At 45.8% G+C, this 20322-nt stretch overlaps 1 protein-coding gene across 4 annotated transcripts in view; it reads right to left on the reverse strand.

The window, feature by feature from the left end:
- The window catches only part of LOC119436697 (inhibitor of nuclear factor kappa-B kinase subunit alpha-like), a 135003-nt gene that overhangs the window by 21794 nt on the left and 92887 nt on the right, over positions 1 to 20322 (reverse strand). For all 4 annotated transcript variants that reach the window (XM_049659705.1, XM_049659707.1, XM_049659712.1 and 1 more), the window contains 4 exons: positions 17734 to 17813; positions 14445 to 14557; positions 14303 to 14349; positions 5273 to 5375 (listed from right to left, as the gene is read on the reverse strand). In XM_049659705.1, coding sequence (XP_049515662.1) covers positions 5273 to 5375; positions 14303 to 14349; positions 14445 to 14557; positions 17734 to 17813 — 343 coding nt within the window. The remainder of the gene's footprint in view (positions 1 to 5272; positions 5376 to 14302; positions 14350 to 14444; positions 14558 to 17733; positions 17814 to 20322) is intronic.

A 20322-nucleotide genomic window follows, 5' to 3' on the forward strand; every position in this document is an offset into this window, starting at 1 on the left:
CAAAGGTAGCATGTGCAAGCCCAGCACAGGAGGACAGAGCCTTACACAAGGAACCCTCAGAGAGCGCTAATAAGGTTACCAGTGAAAGCGAGGTCGTTGAAGGCGTATCGGCTAAAGAACAGGCCACCGCACTGAGTCAGGAAGAGGCGGCAGTTTTGAAAGTGAACGGGGAACCTGTAGTATCTCGGGAAACGAAATGCAGGCGAAAGTTGCTAAACGTAACAACTTGCACTTTGGTTACCAAGCAAGAAAGGGGCCCCACTCTTCGGAACCTTAAGCACAACGGTGAGGCGGGGACCGCTAAGAAAAACATAATTTTCCAAAAGAGGGCAGGCGTTCTCTATCGAAGGTATTGCGATAGAAAAGGAGTCCAGTTTGATCAACTAGTAGTGCCACAGCGTTACCCCCAGGATCTGCTGCACTTGGTGCACGGGGACCTTTGCTCCGGACACCTTGGCATTCGAAAAACCAAGGACCGCTTGTTGCAGGAATTCTACTGGCCCGGGTGCTTTCGGGAAATAGAAGCATTCGTAAAAAGCTGCGACACATGCCAACGCATTGGAAAGCCCGGGGACAAGGCTAAAGCCCCCATGAAACTTGTTGCAATAATTACGGAGCCGTTTCGCTGACTTGTAATAGATACAGTAGGACCTTTGCTCACAACTCAGTCCGGCTACCGCCACATTCTTACGGTACTGTGCCCCGCAACCAAGTTCCCTGAAGCAATGCCCTTAAAAGAGCTAAGCTCGGTCGAGATTGTGAACGCGCTGTTGTCCATCTTTTCGCGAGTCGGTTTTCCAGCGGAAATTCAGTCGGACCAAGGAACCGTTTTCACAAGCGCCCTAACCTCAACATTTCTGGAAAAATGCGGTATCAAACTTGTCCATAGTTCGGTATACCATCCCCAGTCCAACGCCGTAGAAAAGGTTCACTCGGTCATGAAGCGTCTGTTGCGAGCCATGTGTTATAAGCGCAAAGCAGATTGGGAACTCTGCTTACCAGCAGCCATGTTCGCCCTTCGAACCGCCCCACATGAGTCGACAGGGTTTTCACCAGAGGAGTTAGTTTATGGTCGTTCCCTGCGATCACCACTCCGGATCATTCGGGAAGCCTGGGAGGGCCGGGCTGACGATCCGTCTGTCGTTGAATACGTGCTAGATTTGTTAGATTGGCTGCACACGACGGAAGAGTTGGCAGGACGAGAAATGCGCAGAGTCCAAGGTAATGCCAAGCTTTACTACGACAGAACGGCTCGGGCGCGACGCTTCGAGGTAGGAGATCAGGTAATGATAATACGTCCCTCACCAAAGAACAAGCTGCAAGTTCAGTGGGAAGGACCGGCTGACATTGTTTCGAAATTATCTGACACGAACTACATAGTAACAGTTCCGGGTAAGAGAAGAACTCATCAGGTATACCACAGCAATTTACTCAAGCTCTATCGGCAGAGGGAGGCCGTCGTAAACATGTCCCTTAACATGCCAGAGGAAATGCCGCTTGACTTTCCAGAGTTAGTGCCAGCAACGGAAGCAAGCGTAGGCGAAACCATAGATAACCTCGTACAGCAAGCCGAGCTTGACCTCCATCAGAAGACGGAGCTGCGGGAACTCATATATGAGTATAGAGATTTTTTGGACAAGCCAGGACTGACGACCGCAGTTGTCCATGATATTGAATTAACCTCATCAGAGCCTGTGCATTCGAAGGCGTATCGCGTTTCACCACGCCAGCGTGAGGTCATGGCTGCGGAAATAACAAAGATGTTGGAGCTAGGCGTAATAGAACCAGGAGAGAGTGATTATACTTCACCTCTTATCTTAGTTGAGGTCCCCGGAAAGAAATCGCGCCCTTGTATTGATTACTGGAGGCTTAACCTGGGGCGCAATCTTGTACGCGTTTCAAAATGGAACGGAGGCGGTACGTTCCATCGAGCCGCACACGATTGGTCAATTTGAACCGTGATGATCAAATTGACCAATCGTGTGCGGCTCGATGGAACGGACCGCCTCCGTTCCATTTTGGAACGCGTACAAGATCGCGCCCCTGATCAGGAAGGATCAAACCTATCCTATACCTCATATCGAAGAAAGGCTTGAGAAAGTGAGCAGCGCCAATTTTATCTCTACACTAGACTTAGTCAGGGGTTATTGGCAGGTACCGTTGACAGACCAGGCGAGTGGGTATGCCGCATTTATTTCTCCATTGGGATTGTTTCGACCAAAGGTCCCGAGCTTTGGATTGAATAACGCTCCCTATTGTTTCTCTAACCTTATGGACCGGGTGTTGCGTGGTATGGAGAATTTTGCGCTGCCGTATCTCGATGATCTCGCAATCTTTTCGGCATCATGGGCAGAACATCTGACGCATCTGCGAGCCATACTGGCCCGGCTGCGTGAAGCTAACCAAAGCGACAAAGTGCCAATTGGGGCGGGCTGAAGTAGCCTACCTGGGTAATGTGATTGGTCAAGGCCGCCGCCGGCCTTCCGAGGTCTAACTAGCTGCCATCGAAAGTTTTCCACAACCTCGCACTGAACGGAATATTCGGTCATTTCGCGGAGTAGCAGGATATTACCAAATATATATTTCGCGTTACTCCAATGTTGCAAGCGCTCTGACAGATGCACTAAGAAATCATCTTGTCCTTGCCTGGTCACCATGGTCTACCGAACGCCTGCAGTCAGCCGACAACGCCACGCTACCCAGTAGTAACGCCGGTCGAGCTTGAAGAAACCAGCGTCGCAACATTGGTGGCAGCGGTGGGATTCGAACCCACGCCTCCGAAGAGACTGGTGTATTTTTTCATTCATTCTCTTCTTTTTCTAACCTTCATCAACCATGAAATAAACGGTGCAAGTTTCGCACTAGAAGTCGTCTTGTCCCTGCCTGGTCGCCATAGTCTACCAGACGCCTGCAGTCAGCCGACAACGCCACGCTACCCAGTAATAACGCCGGTCGAGCTTGAAGAAACAGGCGTCGCAACACCGTGCTTATCTGAGAATCGGAGCATGCGACTGGGAGTTTTGCATCCATTTAAATTTACGAATGTTGAAAGCTTAATGTCCAAGTACCCACGATCTTCGCATGAAGCAGACAAAGTAATAATTTAAAAAATGTCTCAGTTTCGCCCGAAAGGCGAAGCATCAATTGCGATAACAAATTAGTAGAGAGCTATAAGGAGTAAGGATAGTAGTTTTATCGGCTGCATTAACTTGAAACATTCGCTTACTAACTGAATTAACAAGCGTGGTGTCAACGCGCATACGCAAACGTGAATAGACTCAATGACCGCAGACAACAACTGTCAAAATGCTGGCGTGGGAAAACGCGGCCGCCGCAGCGAGCGAAGGTCTGTCGATCTATCGCTTCAACGGAAACTGAGCGGCGTAAGCACAGCGCATACAAAGGGCAGAGCCATGTGGACATCGCTTTCAAGATACGGTGCGCGCAACAACACCGACAGCCAGTACAGACGTGAACGCATTTGTTGGCAAAGTAGAAGCCGCCGCACCCCCCCCCTCCCTCCCTCCCTCCCATGCTGCCTTCCGGCTTTGCTCCTTTCGTGTGGGAGATTGTGTCGCCAGTTCCCCTTGCGCCCCCTCCCTCCCTCCATCCCTCCCATGCCCCCACGGCCTTTCGCACGATGGAAGTCGCGTATGCACTCTGTGAAGGCGAAGTCGCGCGTCCCCCGTGCGCTTGCACTCGCACATACGGCGCGCGGTGACGATTTTATCGCCCTTGGACTCATGCTCCACGTCTCATGCTCCTCCGCATCGCCCTCGTTGATCTCCTCTCCCATCGGTGGGCACACCTCGTTGAGAAGCATGCTTGCTACCGCTCTTGTCGGCGAGATTTTCCCGCGGAAGCCGCATTATAATCGGTATTTCGTCTCACGCGGCTGCACTGCAAGCGGTATGCGTATACATGGAGTGCTATGGGAAAATTAATGGGAGTCTGAAAAGACCGTACTATATCTGGTCCTGCACTATAAGCGGTTACGTTATAAGTGGTATATACTGTGTGTTGCATAGAAAGAGGCGCGGGAACGACTTTATATAGGTATATTTACAAGCGCATAAGCATGTAGCACTGCCTAGAATGAACAGCCTGCGCAAGGTTATAACATTGTCGTCCTCATCGTGTTTTCAATCATGATAGGCCTGCTCTTAGTCAATGAAATTGTTCCGTAGCAATGTATCTGGTTGAATCAGGCTGTAGGCATGTTCCACACGTTGCTGCCCGAGGTGCTCACACGCATTACCAAGTCACCATTTACCCATGCAGCTTGACCATGTAACAACCTTTCCTACAAAGTAACTACCATAACCTGCTAGTCTTTCTGCACAGGATCTTCACTGAAATACCTCTAGTGCTTCTTAAAAATTGTGCCTTCCCTTATGTAACGTAATTCTAGAGGGACCTTTATTGGGATACTGAAGGCAAATGTTAAATCAATTACTACTGTTAGACTACCCTCCTTGAAAACTGGGAATTGTTTGTTTTTTAATGCCAAGAGATGACTTGGTTGCCAAGGAAATAGTGACTGAAAGGGCTGCACATTTCCTTCATAATCCAAACTAAAAAAAATTTAATTAATTCCGCATTCTTACGTGATAAAACCACCATATGATTAAGAGGCACACCGTAGTGAGGGACACCAGATTAATTTTGACTACCTGGGGGTTCTTTAAAGTGTACCCAATGCATGCTACATGAGTTTTTTATGCATTTGGCCCCCATTGAAATACGGCCGCTGTGGCCGGGAATCGAACCCGTGACCTCGTGCTGCAATTCAAACTGCTTGGGACATACAAAGTTTCTCAATGGGACACCCGTGATAGTGGAGGTTATTCTGCTGGGTGCTGCTGCCTACCTTTGAGTCAGATGCCTATGCAGACTTGACACCACACTTTTACAAGTACCAGCAGAGTGGTGTGAAGAGGCAGTATCAGTAAATTCTTCTATAGAAAATTTCAATAAAACTGGCCAAAGTGCTTTTTATTTTTCAGTTTTAAAGAAAAACCACAATTTTTTATCATCAGTGGTTGACTATAATTTACCATGTCACGTCAATGAAGTTGGTACCTGGCATTTTTCACAGTGGTGGTGCCAATCTTGTCTTATGTTTAAGGGTGTTCATTTCTTGGTAAAAGTAATTAATGCCTTGGACACCTTGGAGGCACTACTAACTTTAGCGTGGCTTGATAGTTGCATTTACTGTCTCTTTAAACAGTAGAAAAGGAAGGGAAAGTTGCTGTGTTCTCAAGTGGCAAACCTCATGTAAGGGCTGACATGCTTCAGGATACGCTCTTGTTCTTGGTCAAGTTCACGGATAGTTTCGCACATATCCGTGCAGATGCTGGACACACTGTCATAATCTGCAATGAAAGTAAAAGCCATATGAGCAACTGGAACATAAGAGTATATGATAATTGTACAGTTTTTCACTAGCTTGTGATGCACATTTTGCTTGAGGTCACAGATGAACTTCATAATTGAGGAACTCCACAAGCTGTACAGGCAACCATGACTAATCACTTATAAACAGCCCAAATTATGAAGGCAGAAAGGAAGTGTCATTTGTGATGAGCACAAACAAGGCTTTCTACAATAATTGAGATCAAAAACAGCATTAACACATTCATACACACATGTGCATGCCTTTTTCACAATGATACTGTTAAGATGCAAATTTTATTTTAACCCTACTAGTAGTGACAAAATAAGAAGAAAATAAGAAGAAAAAAACATCTTCCAAGGAAGCCTTCAAGTTCTGTAATTCACATATATTTGTTACACATCTTTAAAAACCACATTTATAAAAATATTGTTACACGCTTCACTTGTGCAACAGTAAGTTAAAGCATTTAGTTTAGCACAATCATTAGTTAAACAAAGCTCAGTGTTTAAATTTTTCTTTCTTACAAAATCTGGCATACTTTGATTTATTTTTTACTTTTACCCAGACACAGTTTTAGAAATATTTCCTGGCAACTATACTGTATAAATAACAGTGAATCGTTTATGTTTTTCCAGAGGAGCTGGGAGTGGGCAAGTTTTGCTATGCAATGGTTCCTGTCAGAATAATTTTAACAACATAAAATAGTTGTGTTAACCAATGCAAACATGGTCGAATAGAAGTGTGTAGATCATGACATTGTGATGCATGTGCAACAATTATATGTACCTGCCATGCAACTCAGTGACTACTCTTAAAATGTGGCAACATAGGCTTCCAAGTGGCAACATGGTTAATAAAGTATAGAGTTACTGTTACTCTGTAGATAAGGTATCATTGCTATCACTGCAAGGTGCAATCTATCATTGTTCTTGTTTTTCTCTTGCCACCCGAAGCAGGCTGCAAGTGGTTGGGACAACGGAGTGTGTGTACAAACACACACGCACGGGCGCACACACACACACAGGACATGACGCTGATGCCAACCGAGTGCGGCTGGAGTGTCTGTATAATTGACATTACAATAATGAAAGGGGGGAGGGGGAAGTGTGACTGGTAATGCAAACATAACGCGGGATTTTGTCTCTGATATAAAGAAAGGGAGGAATGTCACTTATGGACACTAGTCAAGGTAATCAGAGAGAAGAGAGAGAGGTGAACTTCAATTTACAAATGGTTCTTTGAGCTGTCGTTGCTGGTAATCGCTGCTCTTTCCGCAGCAGAGAAAGGTTTGTTCCTATTCCTTGTGCAGCATATCCAGCAATGGGAGAGAGCATCTATCCACTGCAGGAAGAGCAGCTCACCACCTCGTAACATTTCATTTGCTTCTACGTCTGCGATCACTAAACCTTCTCAAAAAATTATTACAGTAGAGCACCTGCTGGATGGTGTTTTACAACTTCAAGTGTACAACGAAAGTTCCAATGGGACCTGGTGGAATTTCCACTACCCTTTAACATCACAAAAATCCTTCAGAGAATTTCCCAAGCCTGTTCTAGTGCATTATTTCCCATGTGTAGTACTCAGTGTTGCATAAATAGGAGCACCAGTTATACATGATGCTATAAACTGCTGGCTCAGGAGTAGCACTGTGCGGTGTGTTCAGTTTAATACCACATCTGCCTGCATTACTTGTCCTGTTTACAATAAAGGTAAAGTGCATGTTGTCTACGGTGAAGCCACTTAAAAAATCATGCTTTTAGCTCAACAACGAAATAATGGTGCCATCTGTCACAGCTATGGTGGAACATGCTTCTTCCATCACCATTGTAGTGGTGATAGATGGTGCCATTGTTCCACTACGTCAAAATCGACATATCATCATACAGGCATGAGCTATGAAGAGCTCATGCCTGTCTATGAAATACATTCCTGAGCAACTCTATGATCATGCAGAAAATGCACTCAGCACAAGTTCAAACAAAGCTGTACAGTTTCTGCTTTTTCTTACTTGTTGTTATCGCATTTATTATTCAATACATGTACAAGCACAGGTATGGAAGTCAAAAGTAGCAGCTCCTCCCTTTTGGCTATATTTTCCCTAGATGTTAGGCTGAATGTGCCATCGCTGCCCTTAAGGGAAATTAGGTCTAAAATTTGTTCACTTGAGACAGGACCACAACAAAACTTTAAATAAACTGATAATATGAAGGAGCAACTTATAACAAACAAGGGCTTTCTGTATATGTGATTCAGATTGTCTAAATATAAAAACATCCTAAATCTGATGGTACTGAACTACCTAACCTAGCATTTTCAAACAACCATTGAGCATAAATCATGTAGCACAGCAGCTGTGATAAGCTAAATTTGGTAAGACCAAGAACATAATAAGACCACGAGCATGGGCAAAAAAAGAAAAAAAAAAAGATCATGCTGACTTATATTTACCGTATTTACTCGCATAATGAACACACTTTTTTCCCCCAAAAATATGTGCAAAGTTCGGCGGTGCGCTCATTATGCAGGGTAAAATTTTGACCGATTTTTTTTTCTGCCACCACTTCTAAAAAAGCCGCAGTTTCAACCATTGATTGCCCAAAATTGAAACAGTTATATGCGATTCCAAAACTGCCATTAATAATTACTCAAGAGGAAGAATTTCAAAAACCTCTCTCAGAATCCTCCAAAACTACTCTGGAAACCGGTGGGGACGTGGAACTGATCTGGGTACCGGCTCACTCTGGCAACCCTGGGAACGAGGCAGCTCACAATATGGCTCGAGGATAAAGTGAGCTACAAGAGGGGTGTGGACTTACTCGGGTCCCCTGCTTGACGCCTGGTATGTTACACGCGCGGTGGCGCCACCAGTGGATTCAATGTAAGACGCTGCCTGATGCAGGTGCTAGTGTGCGGTTAAAACCATGCCCTTTTCGTGCACTGTCATCTAGTTTACATGGAATTGCACTTGAATCTGTGCAGTATAACAAGTGACGCTAATGTAGTTGAGATGGAAAAAAAAAAAAAAAAAACTGGCGCGAGGCACGTGCGTGGACCTATATTCGCGCATAAGTCTGCGCATGTGTTTCTGCTGTTATCTCGCTAAATAAAATACACTGCAGACGGTGAGCTGGGCTGCAGAAAATAGCGGCTTTTCTGCAACTCAGTCACCATTATTACTCGTGTGAACGCGTGATTAGAGTGCGTGCAGAACTCTGTGCATAGGGATGCTGCGCACATTTGACATGCATTTGGATTGCAGTGGCGTGGGCAAAGCAGCGATGGCGAACTTTCCAAAGCGTACGAAGACTATAGTGTTGTGCGGTTAACACATGTAAACAACTGGATCCTTTTAATATTTATTCGGAAAAAAGAGCATTGTTTCGTCACGCATGCGTTTTACGGGCATGTGAAATTACTGCCGATGCTGACTGACGCAAACATACCTCGGAAAGTTTACCACGAGCTATTAATGTCATGAGGCACAGCTTAAATGCTTTCAGCTGGATATCCTTTCAGCAGTTCTTCAATACCTTGGCACTGTGAACTAGCTATTTCTACACAAGGCTATAATACACGCACAATGAAAATGGACAGCTAACAAAGATAGGAGGCGACTCTCTCAAGTTCTGGGCACAAGTAAATGAACATTTATTTGACACAGCCATTCTCTCTCTTTATCACTTGTCACTTCTGCTTCGCGAGCAGCGGCTCAACTTTAAATGTTTTGCTTTTCCTGCTTCTCTGATCTGTCAGAATTAATGCCTTTGACAAAAAAACAAAAACAAAATGCTAATGTGTCACTACATAAAAGCTGATTATGTTTGCTGATAGAACATTGGCATGTTGTGCACACCCAATTTCTTGTGAAAACCTTTCTTTCACAACTCCCAGTACATACAAAATGCTGTCCGAATGCAGCTCGTTGCAGGAGAAGCACACCGTGAAGATATTTTCCAGTATGTTCACAAAACTGTACAAATGACTTGAAGGGTACAATTCAGTCCCCCTTTGTCACCGATAGGTTGTCAAGCGAGAAAGCTGAAAATCTTCTTGTGGTGACATCGTTGGCAGACTTGTACAAACTTGACAATTCATTTTCATCACACACTTTTGCGCAATATAGCCAGCAACGCAAAAGATCAGCCTGGAATCGCTTCTAGCAATATGCTGGTTGTGGTCAACAGGTGCTGTGGTCAAAATGAAGGAATAGCATTAACAATGGCTTTTCCAAAATGATTTCACGTAAAATTGCATTTTGAATCATGATTAAAAGGAAGCCTCAGCTGTAAAAATGCTGGGTCACACTTATGCTTCCTCACATGCGCTCCAGCTGTTCCTTATATAAATAAAGTGCTTGAATAACTTTCTCCCCAAAGGAGCTGAAAGGCATAAGATACCCTCATTTTCTCAGTCATTTGGCTGAATGTGGCACATCGTGATTCCTGGCATAGCCTTCAATGTGAGATTGCAGGAGTCAATCTTGTGGGCCTTTTTAACATTAACGTTCGACTGGAACACTTCCCGACAGTTTTCTCTTTCGAGTCGGTCTTTCTCGCAGCATCTTCTTCGTTAAGTGCGATGCCAAATTAGGCAGGATTGTAGGTACAGCATCTTCTCTCAGGCAAGGTTTTCCACATGCAGCACGCACTTCCTTCCCTTCAATTATGCACACGTAGTCCCGCAGAATATACTGCGGCTCAAAGTGCAGTTCACAGATCGCACATGTGTCGTCCAGAGCTTTGTCCGCTCGATGCACATTCTTTTCCCATTGCTTCCTGAGGGCTGCATCCTTTCGAACGCCAAACAAAGACGGCTTCGTGCCGCCCTTCACGTAGACGTAACCGGTGCGACAGCCTGGCGCAAAACAATTGTTTTGCCGTGGGGGTGGCATTATGGTCGCGCAAGACAGTCACTAGTTGTCAGGTCACATCACTATCCGCAGTAAAACTTTCAGCAGATAAAGGTCGCAGCGCGTGACGGGTTCTCGAAAGAAACAAAACTCCACACACACCAAAGGCAACTGCCCACTGCGGAGAGGCCCCAACACTCGCTACATTGAAGGCGGCAGTAGCACCGCGTTGCAGAGGCGCGCCGAAGCACAATCCTGCGACATGACCGGCATCACCGCAATGGATGGTGCCGAACGGCGCGTGAGCCCACTACCCTCTTCTAGCTCACTTTATCGAGGATCTATCGGCCGAGCCGTAAGCAACGACTTGAGTCCGGAACGCACAGAGGAAGGTCTCATCATCAGCCTATTTTTATGTCCACTGCAGGACGAAGGCCTCTCCCCGCGATCTCCAATTACTGCTGTCTTGCGTTAGCTGATTCTAGTTTCCACCTGCAAATTTCCTAATTTCATCAACGCACCTAGTTTTATGCCGTCCTCGACTGCGCTTCCCTTCTCTTGGTACCCATTCTGCTGTAACTCTAATGGTCCATCGGTTATCTATCCTACGCATTACATGGCCTGCCCAGTTCCATTTCTTTCTCTTAATGTCCATTGGAATATTGGCTATCCCAGTTTGCTCTCTGATCCAGACCGCTCTCATCCTGTCATCCTGACGTTGGGCCTAACATTTTTCGTTCCATCGCTCTTAGTGCAGTCCTTGACTTGTTCTCGAGCTTCTTTGTTAACCGCCAAGTTTCTGCCCCATATGTTAGCACCAGTAGAAGGCAATGACTGTACACTTTTCTTTTCAACGACAGTGGTAAGCTCCCAGTGAGGATTTGGCAATGCCTGCCATGTGCACTCCAACCCAATTTTATTCTTCTGTAAATTTCTTTCTAATGATCAGAGTCCCTTGTGATTAATTGACCTAGACAAACGTACTCCTTTACAGACTCTATAGGCTGACTGGCAATCCCGAATTTTTGTTCTCTTGCCAGGCTTTTGAACATCACCTTTGTTTCTGCATATTAATCTTCAACCCTACTCTTACACTTTCTCGGTTAAGGTCCTCAATCATTTGTTGTAATTCATTCCCATTGTTACTGAATAGGACAATGTTATCTGCAAACCGAAGGTTGCTGAGATATTCACCATTGATCCTCACTCCTAAGTCTTCCCAGTCTAATGGCTTGAATACTTCTCATCAGTTACCAGGAAATCACCCAATACTGTAAATTAGCTAGACAAACGCTACCGCCACCTCACAAAAGTCTCACCAAAGCTCAAGAGGTTAAAAGGAGACAACTCCAAACCAATGCTCTTCCACACCCGGTCAGAATGCACCACATCAACCCAGACGAATTCAAACCCGATTACTCAAAGTATGGCCAGAGAGCCACGATGAAATACATCTTTTGGAACTGCCCCGCAGACCCACCACCCGAAGAACTCCAGAAGCTTTGTGGGGATCGAGGAGCCTTCCCGTGCTTCGTCCCCCAGCTCGCGCGTGGCGCTTAGATCGATCTCCGGGAACCGCCGCCGTAACGGCAACATGGAGGACATGGCTAGCGTGCCGGACCTACTTTCCCGCGCAAACCGTGCTTCTCCCGCTCGGGATTGGACTTGCCCCGCGTGAACATGTCACCGGGACGCGCCCTGATTGGCCTGCCCGGTGGCGGCTTCCAGGCACCCTCTCCACCCGAGCTCTCGTCTGCTGAGCACTTCCTCACCACAGCAGACGCTCACACACCCGCAATGAGGTGGTTACATGAGACCTTTGTTTTCGCAACTCCTCGTTCTTGCGCTTGGCAGACCGCTACTTGGTTAGCCCTAGCGCAGCGGGCCCGCGTACTCGATCAGTCTTACGGCGAGCCTTGGCCCGTAAGTGCCGCGACTGTCGCACTGTGCTGTATCTTGGGTGAATAAACTCGTGTTTGTTGGCGATCTGACTCTGGAGCCTTCTCTGCGCCGTGTCGGAGAGTCGACGAACCCTGCCGTAGCGCCTTTGTGCGTTCCGGAGTGGAGGAGCGTCGTGCCCTTTCCTGACCGTCGCTCGTAGGGTAAGCCTTGTGCAAACCCATCTCCACAGCTCATAGGCTTGCAAAAGTGGGAGACCCTGCTGTCCAGCTCTGATCCGGAAGTACAAGCCCGGGTCACAGCGCGAGCCCAAGAGGTCGCCTTCAGCACCGACTGAGGGCCATCCTGGCGGGGTCGCCGAACCCATCACTCCCAGTACCGAGAATAAAGTTTTGAACTGACTGCGATACTGACTGCGATAGCAAATGCGTAGACAGCTATACGAAGTAAGCATAATTTTTTTGGCCATACAAACTTGCAAACATTCACGAACTATGTAAATTGACAAGCATGTTGTCAGTGCGCACAGGCAAACATGAACCCATCATACTTGTTGACTGCGGACACTCACTATCAAAACGTTGGCGTGAGGAAACACACCAGCAACACCGAGCAAAGTGACCTTCGTGCTGGGTATTGCTTCAACGCAAGCTGAGCAGCGAGGACGGAGCACGCACAAAGGTATAAGCCACCGTCGCACTGAGACTCAGCCCCCGACACAGATCGCTTTCAAGATAAGGTGCACGTGGCTGCGCAATGCGCAGTTGCTGCGCCGCCCCCCACTCCCCCCCGGCGCTAAGCGCGTGACGGAATACGGCGCGTTTCCTGCCTGCTTTCCTCCCTCGACCGCGGGAGATTGAGGCACGATCGTCGGCGCTGATGGCAAAAATACGCCTGGAGTGTCCATATAATTGCTATCGTAATAAAAGTAGGAGACACACGGTACGATTCGGTGTCCAATACAATCGTACCCGCCCGATGCCCATATCAGATGCCATATCAGATGCCATATCAGATGCCGAATCGCGTTAGCGCACCCAGGATCTCTGCCAGGGGGGGGTTGACAGTTTGCCAATACCATCTAAACAGCAGCTGATTCCAATTTCTTCACGGGAAATTGTAAAAAAAATTCGCTTTTTGCGAGTGTGCAGACGAGTGCACGTCTTACATCTCAGTTGCAGTACTCAAATGCGCAAGGAAAGAAAATGGGTTAAACAAAAGGGGGGGTTAAGTTGGCCTCAGGGGGGGGGGGTTACAACCCCCAAACTCTCCCCCCCCGTCGGTGCGCCACCGCCGAATCGTACTGTGTCTCTCCTACTTCACGGCAGCAAGTTCAGGGTGCGTTCATTATGCTAGGAAAAGAAAAAACACACTTCATTGGAAAAGTGGGGGGTGCGTTCATTACGTGAGTAAATATGGTATATCAGTACTGTATGTCTTCGGTGTGAAAAATATTTCAGTTTGAGCTAGCTGGTTGTTCATATTAAATGATTAAGAGTAGCACAGGACGAGGACAACACAAACAGACAGGATGTATGCCAACAACCAACTGAAGCTTATCCGTAAAAAAACATTCACTTTTAAAGTGCACCAAGCTACCACACTTTCAAGCAATAATGAAATGAAGCAAAATAGAATACAAGCCATCTAAACAGAACTTGACCAAGGGCATGAGGAACTAGGCAAGATTAGAAGAAAGCAACCTCCAACAGTGATTCGAAATCAACAATTCCTCCTCACAAAAAAAAAAAAAAAGTGCATTTGCTCCTTCGCTTGATATAATATTTATGTATGGGCTTTAAAAAGAAAGGTGTTGAATGCTGAATTATGCACTAGAAACATTTATGCAGGGCTGCGGTCATTATGCAGGTCCAAGAATGCAATTTTTCAAATCACATAGAATTGCTTTTTTTTTTCTAAACATAATGACTGTACATTCCTAAAAGAGAGGGGAGGGGGGAGAGATAATTACACAAGTGTAACTTCGCGGTAGCAAAGCACTGTGTCTTAGACGTGCAGAAGAAATTGCCCTTTCTTTTTTTTTTTGTAAAGCTAAAGAAAATTAAATCTAGCATTAAAACTAAGCCACGAAAAGTAATGTGTGCATTCTTTTTTTTTTCTATCTTCCTACAAAAGAAGTGATTTATACAACATACCTCTTTTCTGTTTGCCTTTCTCGTAAAGTTGCAACACTCGAGCCACGCTGGTGAAAGAAAAAAAAAAACAATGTTTCTTTCTTGAACAAAGAAAGACAAAGAGCAGAAGAAATGAAAATGCTTCTCATAAATGCAAGCTCACATGTCATCAAGAATTTCCAATGGTGTACACTGGCCATATGGGGTCCTCTGACTCTCCTCAAGGATGGTGCATAGCTTGTTGAACTTGTTGAAGCAGGACTCAACTTTCTTGCGCTTGAAAAAGAAAGGCCAGACTGTCCCAACGATGCCCCAGTCCAAATTGACCAATGTACAAAATCAAAGCACTTCTGCTAGGAACTGGCCACATTTTAGCACATAAATAAACAAAACAATTCTGTTCGCAGATACCTAAAGCAAATCAAACGAAGTTGATGATCTGAAGGCATTTATTCTGGAGTGTTACCCTACTATACCGCTCCCTGACATGTGGTCTTGCCCTAGCATGCCAGCATAGATATGGTGGGATTCTTAATTATATGTTATACCACCTTCATGCTTAAAAAAAAAAAAAATACGGTTTGGAATTTTAACTATGAGTAAAGTGCGGAATACACTTGGCTGTGGACAGACACCTCTCACACAGCCAACATAGAGGCGCTGCTAGACATAGCTCTTAGCATGGGGATAATCTTTCCAAGTCCCTCTTTCCAAAAGCAGAGCAGCAGGTCACAGTAAGCTAGCACAGGCTGACTTTTCTGCCTTTTATAAGTAAACTCACTTGAAAACAAATTCATGAGATACTATAGGTAACACTGATGGCTAACAATCTCTTGGATTTCCCGTTTATAAGCAACAGGGTTAAAGATAAATTGTTCATCAAATTTTCATTACGTTTGGGAGGAGGATGACAAGCTCTCCACAAAAATGTTTCACGGCACTTACAGTAGACAGTGCAGTCCACTTATAACGATATTGAGAAAAATGAGAAATCCGATCGTTATAACCGATAATCGCTATATCTGGACTGCCAAAAAAAAAAAATGCCGAATATACCTTTGCAGTCCAGAAACCGAAACTGCCACTTGCGATAAAAAAATTGACATTGTAGAAAGTAGGCCGTGAAAAATAAAATTTTTATTTATACCTCTAAATAGCGTCTCAATCGTTAGGCACGCTGAAATTTAAATCTGCACTTGCTTTCGCAGAAGTTTCGGATTCACAACCGCCGTGTGCATCACGTCCATCTGCTGCGTTAACACTGGCGGCTATAATTTAGCATGCATGAATTCAATGAGCGACTCGATCGACGACATCGCACTTTGGTTGAACCTCGGGGCCATTGTCAATCTTATCGTCACTGCTGCCGTGGCCTCCGTCACACAACAATCGACAACAATCGCCCCCTCGGAGTTCTCTTCGCAGAACGAGGCAGCACTATTTGCACTCAGAAGCTCCTCCATCGAAGCACCACCTATTTCATTGTCAGTAGCTACGTACTCCCAGAGTTCGGACACCACCGTGCTGGTTTCGCCCATGGGCGTTTCGTCGTGGCGCACGAAGCCCGTCTTTTCCGTTGATCAGCATGGACACTGCTTCTAGCCTTCATGATCGTGGCGCTCCCGGTTTTCATAATCGTCGATATCATCCACTGCGCGAGCTCGTACTTTGAGTTTTGCAAAATTTGCAGCTTCGTCTCGAGAGACGCAGCTTTGCACTTTGTCAGATGGATGGATGGATGGAAACTTTTATTGAGCGATGGTAAGATTCGCGGTGAGTCAGGCGCACCTCCCGCTGCTTCCGAGGTGCATTTTCGCGCTCACAGCGAGAGGGAGATTGTAAAGGGAGCGTAGGCCGCGCAGGCGCCGCTTGCTTATCGATTTCTCCCCCCTCTTGCAAAATCAGTTTCGTCTCAAGGGGCGCAACGCTCGTTGAGAGAAAGCGCGGCAGGGAGCGCAGGCACCCCTCATCAGAGAAGGCGTTGCCTTCGCTTATCGCCTTCGCTTATCGCCTTCGCTTATCGCCTTTCTTCCGCCCTCTCCTCACGCGACTGCCGGTGATGCAGGGGCGAAGCAGCTGGCGCCATCTTGTGCATGCTGCACCAACTTGAGATGCTCTCCATGGCTTTCACCACAGAGTTTCTCACTATATTACCTAGAGGGAAATCTGGCGCTGCTGCGCTGTGGTAGTCATGGGAATGCCGGTATATTGTGATTTCCGATTGGCATCGTTCTCGGAGAGCCAAGAAAGCCTTGAAGACGCTCCTGGCTAGCACCGTTCCGTCTGTTACAATGATTCATTTCCTGCTAAAACAGCATGTAAAAAACTGCTTTAACTTTATTATTATACAAAAACATGTTTTGTTTAATTTTGAGGACTTACTATTGGATGCACAATTATATGAAACGTAAAAAGTATCAGCTGGCCGCTAAAGTTGGAGGGCAGACGACAAGATTCTCGCTTGCCTTGGAACAACTTGTCGTCTGTTCTTGCTTTTCTTCGCTTGATCCTGTATTGTAGGTGAGTAAACTTTACTGAGATGTAATATGGGTGAATGAAAGCCTTTTATGTAGATTTTACTTTAAGAACGCATAATTTGTGTAGCCATATCCACGTTTTAGACGAAGCCTTGTTCAACACCAGCCAACACAAGCCTTGCAGACACATATCCCATCATTCCCATGAGGGCACGGCGCCCTTTAAGAAACTCGCATAGACGGTGGAGCCAGATTACCCTCTAGGTGTTATAGTGAGAAACTATGGCTTTCACAATCGGCGCGCGGCCGGGATGCACTGCGCGGTAATGGCGGCAGATACGAACTAGCGTAGCCAAACTTGTCGCCCCGGTCTCGGTTAAGGGCAACGTAGGAACGTAATTTTCACGATTATTCTGCATGAAAAACACCGCCCAGAAGCAAAATTTCAATCATTATATTCGATATGCGGTGAATAACATATCGTTATATATGGGTTTTTTTCTCATAGCCGTAATGCATAAGTTGATACTCTTAGCTCGACTCATCGTTATAACCGATATATCGTTAAATGTGGACTGCACTGTATGCAATTATTTTGCCACAAATTGGATTGTTTACATCTAAGACGCTAGGTAATTAAGAAGCAAAACATCTAGAAGAGCACACAAACCATGTAATTACTGGCACAAATAAGCATCCACACTTTTTTCCCCAGAATCGAAAGCTTGAAAGGAAGTTACACAAACAAGAAATATAATGGGAATTATCACAATACTTAAGCTGTGGGCCAAATAATACTTCTCATAATTTTAAAAAGATGTAACTTGCAGAAATAGTATCATGTAATAATTATAATGTACTAGTATACAGTTACTAGGTACTTAAGGTGGTATCCCTTCAAGCTCTTCACTCTGAATATGGGGCAGAGGCATGCTCTGCTTCAAGTCTGTTTAATTTGAAATCAAACCGACATACCAGGTTGTAAACATCGCTGAGCAGATCATCACAAACAGACCATTGTTTAAGCAAACTGCCTGTATCAGCCGAAGATCCACCTGTAGAGACATCATAAAAGCACACTTAACTTGATACAGAGCACTGAACCAATTGCACAAGCAACATAAAAAATTTTTAATTATTTAGTCATTTATTACAGACACTCTGGTGGTGGAGCTAGAGCTGTTTATAAAAGCACAGACAAAACAAAGAGAACACAGGTACCCAAAAGAAATTACAATGGCCTAAATTCTGAAAAATGAACAGTTGGTATTGTCAAAACAAACTACTTTGTTCTGGTTGGTCTTTAGCTGCAGTGGTTAAAAAAAAAGGGGGGGGGGATAAAGAAAGTGGAATGGCAACTGAAAATGCTGGGCCAATTTGAACACAAACCAGCTATGCAACCAGCACTATGATAAACACCGAGCCATTGATATGTGCCAAACCAGGTACAGACATTCACTGTTAATTTTGATTGGGTGGGGCAGCCACTAGGTGGCACCTGGAATACCATCAGAACCACTGCTCTGTAAAACTCTGCAGCTATCCACAGAATGTATTCCTTTGACTATCATCCACTGTGCAGAAGAACAATACAGCAGAGTAAAAAAAACACTAACATAAACTGGTCCTGAAACACCTTTAAATGAAGTTGAAAAAAAAAATGATTTGGGCATGAACAGGTATCCACGACTACTGAAATTTCCTCCTGCAGGAATTTCCATAGAGTTCTTTGCATCAGCAGAGCTATGACGCATAAAATATGATTCTCCAAAGCTTTTCTTCTTTCTTCATTTCTCATAGAATACATCCATTGTTGTGTCACTCTGCTAGACTTTCATTTTAACTTCTCGCATGACACATAATTTGATACACATGTTTGAGTATGTGGGGACGCGCGACTCTCACGCGTCCCCTGATGTTGTTTTCCCCGCATGGCTCCCGTAATCCGGCTTTGCCGTGTAGCTTTACGATGGCGGAGTTGCAGCGTATTACGAGAGATGGTGCTAGGGTTGTGCTGCTAACGCCACCTGACGGCGGGGGGTAAGGTGGGCGCAAAAGGGAGAAGGCTGTTCCTCTTTGGTTTGGGATCGGCGACCAACGTGCACGAACATTTCGCGAGGCTTAGAGCAGGACACCGGTATGGACGAACACGGATCGTTCTAACGCGCCACCGTTCGCGTGACCGTACACGTGAACGACTAGGCGATGGTGTCACAGCATGGGGTGAACATATTCGCTCGCTGTCGGGTCACGGTGAGTCAGACTTCCTTGATTTGTCGCGCGCCCATGTGAATGTTCTATTGGTAGTAATTCAGCTAGTGTGTATTAGTGTATGAAAGGTGCAATAAATGCCCTTTTGATTGTTTGCACTACTGTGTTGTCATTCCTTTGTCCCAAGAGCATGTGTGAGGCCCCACAAGTTATCTCTGCCACTCTGCCAGCACTGGCTTGCGTATTGTGGGGTCTCACATGTGCTCTTGGGACAAAGGAACGACAACACAGGAGTGCAAACAATCAAAAGGGCATTTATTGCACCTTTCATAAACTAATACATGCTAGCCGAATTACTACCAATAGAACATGCAGATTGGCGCGCGACAAATCAAGGAAGTCCGACTCACCGCGACCGGATAGCGAGCATATATGAATATGTTCACCCCATGCTATGACACCATCGCCTAGTCGTTCACGTGTACGGTCACGCGAACGGTAGTGCTTTCGAACGATCCGTGTTCGTCCATACCGGTGTCCTGCTCTCAGCCTCGCGAGACGGTCCCGCGAAGCGGGCCGGTGCACGCACGAAGCGTTCATGCGTGTGGGTCGCCGATCCCAAGCCAAAGAGCTTTTTCTCCCAAGTCACCCCGCCGTTCGGTGGCATTAGCATCGCGACACTTGCGCCATCTCTCGCAACGCGCCGCAACCACTACGACCGCCTCCAGCGCTTAGCCACGCGGAGAAGCCAGACTACAGGAGACGCGAGCTATGCGGAGAAAACAACAGCAGGGAACGCGCGAGAGTCGCGCATCCCCACAAGTATCGATGACGATTTTGCTGCTCCCTTTCACCTTTCCTATCACACTAAAACTGTGTGGCATAGTGAAAGCTAAAGCTTGGTGCAATGAAAGAGGACAGAGAGCTCCTACTGCAGGAGAGCCGCCCGTGCAGAAATCCATGACCTTGTCCACTTCTTATGAGAAGATTAAAACGGTGCTTCTAACTATGCATAGTAACATTCGAGCACTTTGAAGAATGCTATTGCATTTCTAATTATGCATTTACCTGCTAATAAAGCTTGTCAATATTTGTTCTAGTGTACGGAATGCCTCGGGTATCTCGGTGTCATTCAGGATTACGCACACGTTTCATGGCAGTGTGTGTTGCTATGGTTTGCCTTTTTGTTCTTTTGCATTCACTTTCTATGATTTTTATGCCACACTTATGCCACCTTGCTCACTGTTCGTCAGCTGGAAATGACTGCTCAAGACATGTGAAGGAGTGTGAAGGAACGTGGCATAACTGGACAATAAGCTGCTGGGTTGTACATAATGTCATATGAGTACCTAA

Source organism: Dermacentor silvarum, chromosome 1, assembly GCF_013339745.2.
Source record: "Dermacentor silvarum isolate Dsil-2018 chromosome 1, BIME_Dsil_1.4, whole genome shotgun sequence".
In the NCBI taxonomy this organism is placed as follows: Eukaryota; Metazoa; Arthropoda; class Arachnida; order Ixodida; family Ixodidae; genus Dermacentor; species Dermacentor silvarum.